The sequence below is a fragment of the Gavialis gangeticus genome, unplaced genomic scaffold, assembly GCF_001723915.1.
Source record: "Gavialis gangeticus isolate Ggan-Ray unplaced genomic scaffold, GavGan_comp1, whole genome shotgun sequence".
Classification (NCBI taxonomy): domain Eukaryota; kingdom Metazoa; phylum Chordata; order Crocodylia; family Gavialidae; genus Gavialis; species Gavialis gangeticus.
Genome location: NW_017729031.1, coordinates 33,129,435 through 33,138,186, shown reverse-complemented (window position 1 = coordinate 33,138,186; position 8,752 = coordinate 33,129,435). Strand labels below are relative to the sequence as shown.

At 46.9% G+C, this 8,752-nt stretch overlaps 1 protein-coding gene across 1 annotated transcript in view; it reads left to right on the top strand.

Annotated features, from left to right (window-relative positions):
• Positions 1-8,752, top strand: part of SLC15A2 (solute carrier family 15 member 2) — a 101,198-nt gene that overhangs the window by 29,063 nt on the left and 63,383 nt on the right. The window contains exons 3-6 of the mRNA XM_019522808.1: positions 1,254-1,341; positions 3,612-3,753; positions 6,144-6,236; positions 8,041-8,140. Of these exons, the coding sequence (XP_019378353.1) occupies positions 1,254-1,341; positions 3,612-3,753; positions 6,144-6,236; positions 8,041-8,140 (423 nt within the window). The remainder of the gene's footprint in view (positions 1-1,253; positions 1,342-3,611; positions 3,754-6,143; positions 6,237-8,040; positions 8,141-8,752) is intronic.

Genomic DNA, 8,752 nt, shown 5'->3' with positions numbered 1-8,752 from the left:
TTGTCGGCTACCGTTTCTGAGGACACTTGCTTCCTTGTCTCTTATTATTCTTGCATCATTCCAGACCAACCAAAGATATATATATAAATACACACACACACACACACACACACACACACACACACACATATGCATATATCTATACATATATATAGATAGATAGATAGATAGATAGATATAGATATAGATATAGATATAAAATTAGGCTGGCATCAAGATTAAAAGAGTCTGTCATTTTGGGAATTCACAAATATACTCAAATGCTGAAGTGGTCAGATACACTAGGAGCAGCACGGTTATTTTGGGATCTGTATTTGCATTTGGGGTTGCACAATCCAGGTCAGTATTTCCAGCATTCAGAAGCTGAAAAACATTAGGAGGAGCGAGTCTCATGCCATCTTGGCCTGAAAAGAGGGTCCTTTCAGAAACGAAAAACACAAGCATAAATCATTAGAAAGACACAAGCATAAAGCATCAGACTCGCCCACCTCCCTCCATTGTGTTTTTTCCTGTTGTACCTGCCTGCCACAGGGCAGGGGATATTCTGCAAAGCCACTTCCCTGGTTGAGAGGATGCAAAGCTGAGGAGTCATGCTAAGGGGTAGAGGCAGGCTGTAAGTCCACTTTAGGGTCACAAAAAGCCTCGTTTGTGCTAAAATGAAATGCTTGGTGCTGTTTTACTCTTATGAGACTGCAAGCTCAGCCTCAGTTAAGTGCAAATCGCTGATAGCCCTCAGGCTCTGAGGAGTTCAGGATACACCAGTCACTGTTTAAGGAAAAAGAAAATCACATTTGCTACAGGTACTGCAGTGCTGCCTTATTCTGGAGACAGGAAACAGTGTCCCGGATCCCCCCCTTCTCATAAATGCAACTTAAGCCTTGACTTCAACTGCTCTAGGAATAGACTGGCAGTCGAGTCACATTTGGGGAAAGAGAGGGAGATTGCAGTGAGTATTTAGCAGCAAGAAATGAATTGACCATGGAAGGGAGGTCAGAATATATGACCTGAGCAGAGGACACAGGTGAAGGGATGCGGGTTTTCTCCCTCTTGATGTACCCGGGGGCACAGCTCAGGGCCCCCGGGGTGAGGAGGCTGCTCTGGAGATTGGAGACTGATCTCTGCAGCACCTGCTGTGTTGGGCTCTGGGCTTTCAGACTAGACCTCCTCTGCCGACGCTGCACGTGTAGGGTGGGAAGATGTTGCTGGGACCAGTACTTCCACAAAAACAATGTGTCCTGGTGTGTTTTCTGCAGAAACTCTGCGGCACCAACTACCCGCTAAGCATCGCCTTCATCGTGGTGACCGAGTTCTGCGAGCGCTTCTCCTACTATGGCATGAAAGGTATGTGGCACGTCTCTGAAGATCCTGCTGCCTTCCCCTTGACACGTCCCCGTTCACCCTGGTCTGTTGTCTCCAGACACTGGTTCTCATGCTGTTTCCATGGACGTCCTTTCAAAATACGGGCTGAAGGAATTTAGGCCCCAGGTGACTTTGTCTGGTTTCACGCACAGACACTTCCTCATGCACGTAGTTATCCCATGGCACAAGTGGCCCTCACCTCAGTCAGCCTCAAGGGAGGGCAGAGTCTGCCTCCTCGGCTTCTCTCTGCTACCACTGCTGCACACTTTGGCAGTCCCTATTCCAGCTTTTGCTCCATGCCCTTATCTTGCATTTCCAAGAGCAGCTGGATCCCTCTGAACACAGACCCTACAGCCCTGGGTTTTCCTGGTATACCTTGAGCCTCACCATGCACTTTGGCTTATTTGCTGCCTTGGAGGGTGGGGGGGTTGGAGACCCACCTACATGGCTGTTCCACCCCAGCTGCACAGCCTGCCCTGCCATTCTCCCAAGGGGGAAAAACACCCTTCCTGACCGCTTTGGGGTGACAAGTGTCCACACCTGACAGTGTTTGCACAAGACAAACCTCAGCAGAATCCGGGGCAGGCTCCTCTTTGTGTGAACCCTGCAGGATTGGCCCCATAGATCAAAAGAAGAAAATGGGCTTGTGATAAATCTCTTCACTGGATGCTGAACTGCTGTGCACCGGCTAGGGTTGCATTTCATCGTCACCCTTCCAAGACTGGGTGAGGCAACCTTTTCCAGCTGTGGGCTGCAATGACCCACCCCAAGTCAGAGGCAGGCGGCAGGATGGATGGGCAATAGGACCTGGCCACCGCTGCTGCTTGCTCTAATGGTGGCATAGGAAGAGCACCTACAGCCAAAGCCCCCAGCCGCCAAATGCTGCTGAAGCCTCGCATCCTCAGGCCAGATCTGGCCCACAAGCTATAGGTGGCTGACCCCTGCTCTAGTACGTGCTGCCAGAGTCAAGGTCTTTGTTCCCCTCCATTTGGCAGGACCAAGTAAAGGAGTAGCTAAGGCTAAGGCTGCATCTGGGTGAATGGACTTGATCCCCCAGCTCATGCAATACAGGACAGTGCTTTAGGGTAGAGACAATGGCAACACTATGAGATGGGTCTCGTTAGCAGTACAGTGACACTTGTTATCAAGACAGAAGGGGGAAGGAAAGGCCCAGTTGATAAACTCCAGATTTCTTATGCTTTCTGTGAGGCCCAGTGCATCGTAGTACACACAGGTGGATTTTGAAAAGGGGGGTGCAGATGCGGTGGCCCATCATCACCTATAACATAACACAAATTTTTCTCCAGTTAAAGCAAAACTAAATGCTTTAGTGCTAGGGGGCTAGGACTATATCATTCAGTGTAAGATCAAAGCAAAACACAACTATAACTGTTAGAAAGTGCATTGATGTGCTAGATTTTATAAAAAGATTTTTAAAATGCCACTAGGCAAAATACTGTCAAAATATCTTGTGTCATTAGTCCTGTAGTCATTATAGTTAAATGTACTTCTCTTATTTAGCTTCATGAAACAAAATATTACCACCCTAAGTGTCTTGACAATGCCTCCAGTGGTTCACTGTCAAGCACGTCTACACCTGAGTTGTTATTACCACATCCAAGTTAAAGTTTTTAGCTAGAGCTAAACACAGTCTGCAGGGCTGTGAAATAAGGAAGACATTACCAAGAATGACTAACCAACCGCAAACTTGCAGAAGAAAGGGTAGTTTAAATAGTGGGACATCAAGACTATTAAAAAGGATTGTGGGTTCGTAACACCTGTGGAGTGGAAAGAGATTAGCAGGAATCACGGAGATGACTATGAGCCCTGAAGTCAATTGAACCCCTCAGCGCTGTCTGAATAGAAATGCCACTGCCCTTCCCGGGCAATTAGTTTTAATGTTTGGGTGAAGCAGGAATCAAAGCGGGGTACAACTGCACCAGGAGACCCCCCCCCCCACTTCCCCTGATCAGCCCCTGATAATACAGTAAACTCTGGTTAATTCATTTATGTGACACATCACTGCTACGGCTTAATTTGCCATTGCCCTGATAGCTGCCCTCCCCTCTTTGATAACTGGTCATTACTGGATAATTTGTCATTATTTGCCTGCCCTTTGCAGTAGCAAATTAATCAGCATTTATTACACACATAATTTGGTTCATCCTTCTAGGCACTTGGATTTCAATACTGGTTTACCTCCCTGGCATCATGTTAAACAAGCCACATCATTTCTTTTCTTTTTTTTCTAGCTGTCCTGACATTGTATTTTCTCAATTTCCTGCACTGGGACGAGAACCTGTCCACCTCTCTGTACCATGCCTTCTCAGGGCTGTGTTACTTCACCCCCGTCATTGGAGCAATCATAGCTGACTCCTGGCTGGGAAAATTCAAGTAAGGAAGAACATTTCTGAACATAAATGTCTCATCTGGAGGTTCAGAGTTAATTCCTTAAGGTCCTCAAATCTGAGCCTTGCTTGATGGTCTGACCCACCCTGGAACATAAAAGGAATGTAGCAAACAGATTAGAAAGAGTAGGAGTAGCCTGAAAGACTTAAATGGCTGAGATTAATGTAAGTACCTTTTTGGGTCAGGGTGTATCTTCCTGGGTGACTTGGAAGTTGACCAAAAAGTCAAGGAATGCAAAAATAAAAGCTAGCTGTGTTACATGTAGAAGGCCAGGCTTGCTTTGTGAGATGTTACGAATGGACCTGTAGCGAGCAGGGAGTCTACAGAAAAAGCAGTAATTTAAATTCAAAGAATAGGGAAGGAGTGGCAGAGAGAGGGCCCTGCTGAGAGAGGCGAAGGTGGTAAACAAAGCGGTAAAACCATAGGGACATAGGGGTTGTAAAAGTAAAGCCAGGCAATGGGATACAACCCTGCAATCTCTTCTTAGACCATCCTTAACGCAGTCCAGTCTATGGATGATCTCTTGCTTCTCAATTTTGCATTCAGGCCGGTTCTTAAAGTGTTGTTGTTTAAGAACAGCTACTTTGAGGTCAACAGCGGCATGTGTTAGTGCTCTGCCACCGGGTTTTGTGCGCTTCTGGAACTGATGTCAGATAGCTTACGCCTCTTTGACTTAGTCGACAAGGTGCCACTCTGGCCTGCCTCCTACCTGGCTTCAGACTGATATGGGAAACTGCCTCTTTGGCTGTACACGCGTTAGCATGTTACTGTGTACCCAATGAAGAATGTCTTGCATTTTAAAGCACGTCTAACTTTATCCCAATTGTGCAGTCGGTCCGGTAAAAGATATCACCCCAAAAATTCCTTGCCTGTCATACAACTCCTGGACCATCATGGCTACAAGATCACTCCAACGCTACCATCCTGTGATTGTATGATTCAAGGAGTAATTCATGTATAAAGATATATGTTCTCAGGGAAACTGTATTTGTCTGTCAGTTGACTTGACAAGCCAATGGACTGAGTGTAAAGGCTATTACTCCTTGTCGAACCTGTAGCTGTGGGGCTGAAAGATGTGTCCCTGGAAGTTGCAGTACTAAAAACCATGTGCTTTGATTTCCATTAATGAGCAAACAGTTGGCAGGTTTGCCGAGGCTCATAATTTCCAGAACCGCCGTAAAAGGGACATATCAAGATGCAGACAAATGGAGCCCATGATTTGTGTGCTGTGATGACACCATGTTGCAGCAGTTTATTTCTCAGTGATGTGACCCAGCATACAAATATATTCCTTGAGCCTCAAACTGTGTGGAGACCATGGGGAAAGGCCTGGGATAAATCTGAGTGAGAGGAGTGGGTGAAGGGTGGTGTGTAATATAATCTGTGCTTCTTTTCCATTTGGAGACCAGCAAGTGATATATCAATATCAATAAATTAAGTCTCCCCACATCCCTCGGAGGTATCTGGTACCCGGAGATTAACAAGGCTGGTCCACAGTCAGTGGTCGGGGGAGTGGTGGATGGAGATAAAAACTCAGTAGTCCTACTTTCCAGTTTTTATGCTGTCTACTAGGCTAGCTTCTTCCACAAAAATAACAGGAATATCACATTCCTCTCCAGGGTTGAAAATGCCTTTCCAGTTTCATGATGCCCTGAGCAATGGTCACAACCCATTTGGTCCAGTTTCTTGCTAGCATGTCCCAGTAGACCACCAGCACATTCTTCCCTTCTAACTTGTCCCTTTTAACAAATGAAATGATAATGGGGATTTTGGTTGGTAAATCAGTTGCTCACAGCTGAGTTCTGTTGTACAAAGGTGTCCTGGACTTGGCCATGGTGCCCCAAAGGCTATGAATCCACAAATGACCTCTGCATATTAGGATTTAAGAGGGAATGGTTCCTGGGGCAGGCTGTCCTACAGCTGCTTATTTTAGAGATTTTTTCCCCCTTGGGACGATGTACTCATAGAGGCTATACACATACACCCTCCTAAGTGAGCATTGATTTGGCTGGCAGGTTGGAATGCCAGTAGAAAAAGGAGGTGATTTTGAAATTAAATATGATCTGGTTTATACTTACCTTAAATTGCATATTAACCTGGCAGGCAGTTAGCTAATCCTTCCTAGTAATAACTGCTTTTGCAAAGCAGCCTTTGACCCTTTATTCCTCCACCTGAACCAGTTTGCCTGTCTCCTCCCTACAACATTTGTGGAGTGGACCCAGTGGAGATACGTCTTCAGATGCCAGAGGCAGGGACAATCCAGTTTCAAGTGCACATGCCAGGCAAACCATGATAGGAAATGCAGGGTCCTCTTCAGTTTTTAGATCAGACATCACCCGAGAGTATTCATCTGCTACCATTTTCTCTCTTCACAGGACAATCATCTGCCTGTCCATTGTTTATGTGACTGGCCATGTGATCAAGTCAGTCGGTGCAATACCAGTTGTGGGGGACCAGGTTCTTCATGTGTAAGTAAACACTGAGCCCGTGTTGTCATGATACCTGGTTATGGCATCTTGTCTGTCAGACCATCAGCATTGGCTGCGTACAAGGTTTTTGTTTGCTTCCCATGCATTGGGAATTCATGTAGCATTATTAAATGAATATGGAGCCATTTGCTGGAGATCAGAGCCAGTCTGGAGACCTGCTAGGAAAAATGTAGGCAGGTTACCTTGGGTGAAGTGTGGGGAGAGGACAGAGAACTGCGTGCATCTGTCAGGAAGCCAGGAAATCACCAGCTTGGAGCACATTCTCCAAAGAGACCCAGGAGGACCAGAATAGATTTGCTTCTTCTCTAGGACATCTCTGCTCTTTACCTCCAGATCCCCTTCATCTTTCCCATGGCAGTTCCATGACTGGTTTCACTGAACATCTGTAGCCTACTGGTATTTTTTCCTGGATGGGCACCACGCGGAGAAACATGTCAAACAGACTTGCCAGACAATTTCCCAGGTTCTCTGGGTGCTTTCAACCCCACGTGTTCTGGTGCCATTTGGAAAGAGCTTGTGCACCGGCACCAGCATGGTTCTAGTCAGTAATGAGTAGATCTTGTGAGGTTAGGAGTCAGGGAGCAAGGTGGGTCCTAAAGTGATGCTGATCCAAAACCTTTTCAAACCTTCTATGTCTGCAAACCTGAGCTGGAAAAATGTGTAGGAAACGATTCTCTCTTTGCATGCTACTTGGAACATTCTGCTTCCGTCTGTGCCAGAAATAGGCTGTCCCATGAGCCCCTAACCTTCTGTCTTCATGCCTGGTTGGTGCGCAGACATGCAGGAAAATGGCAAAGATAGTGGAACGTATCCAGAATTGCAAAACCTGGTTTGGTTAACGATTTGATTAATGGCAAGTGTGACAAAAGGAGCCTACTCATGACGGGTCACCATACTGCACATCCCTCTGTCTAGGGCAACCTGCCCTATCTTTCCTGCCATGACTTGTTGGGATAAACCTGATGTAATAAGCAGGAGGCTGCCCATTTGATGCCCCGAGGCTAAGGGGTTTACACATGGCTCCAACCTTCCCTGTACTGTGTCCCATGCCTCTCAGATGGCATCCATATTGCACAGTGCTTCACACTGTGACCTGTGGTCCAGGGTCTCACTCAGGAAAATCATTCCCCCCCAGAGCTCATCGTCACACTGTGCCACCATGCTATGCTCCGAACTACCCACTATGACTTCCCAGGCTCCTATTGGTCGCCGGTCTTGGCCAGGTATCCTCAGCTGTGCACTGCACACACTTTCACTGAAACTCAGCTCTGTCTTTGGCCCAACTCTCCTTGCCCTCTTGCTGGGGCTACTCCTCCACCTTCTCACTGGGGCAACGATTTACTACGACCACTGGGGCTCTCTCACTAAACAACTCTTGTGCAGCCCTTCAGGTGGCCCCTTGCAACCTTACTTTGCACCCATGGCCCCCTCCCTGAGGTCAACACTTTGCCCCCTACACTGGGGCCTCAGGGTCTTACACCCCACAGACTCAGGTGCCTCTCACTAGGCAAGCCTGGCTCCATTGCCTGCTCTACTTCCCACTAAGTTGTGGGGGCTGGGGTTATAAGGTGCCCCTACCTGCCTTTCACTGGGGTTGCAACTGGCCTGGCGTTTCTGGGGAACTACTCCTGCTTGTTCTTGTTCCTACTTCCAGAGCACTTCAACTTGCTCTTTGTTCTCAACCCTTGGGCAAGCTGGAAAGTGACCCCAAAGCAATCTACTGTGAGTTGTAACCAGAATCTTACTCTACAAAGGATGCTGAAATGTTCTTCCCTGTTTGCAGGGTCCTGTCCATGGTTGGCCTGTCTTTGATTGCTCTTGGAACAGGAGGTATCAAGCCCTGTGTATCGGCATTGGGCGGGGACCAGTTTGAAGAAGAACATGTACGTTTCCATTTATTTTCTAAACTATGCTGTTTGCTGCTATGGTGCTTTAAGAGGGGGCGGGGGTGACCCAAAAGCAATCAAAACATTTGGGCTTTACACAAGATGTTAAGTGAACTTTATAACCCAAAGCCAAGGTGGTAGCATATGCTAGGAAAAAAAGGCCACCTTGGATGGTTATTTAGACTATGATCAAGGAAGATGACACGGGCAAAGATTGGGGACAGTGCCGATAACTCAGGAGAGAGAGATGATATTAGGACAAAGATGCTAAATCACAATTGCACCTGAAATTCCAACACACCAGGTAAAAAAGTCATGCCCCAAAACCACTCCATTTATACTGATACAGCAGCAAACTGCAGAATACACAGAAGCCTAATACAAGGGTTTGGGGCACCAAGTGAAAGAGCAAATCCTATCTTCTGCTCCTAAGGGTTCCTTAGATGTTCTCAACCAAACAGCGATGGTTGCTGCCCTGTTTATTAAGGAGAACTGGGGACAGGAATTTTGCCCCGGGGGAAAGTCCAGTGGTTTGACATTCATTTTGCTTCCAAATCAGGATGGTTTTCACAGAACAGAAAGCCAGGGAAGAATTTCTATTTGGAAGCC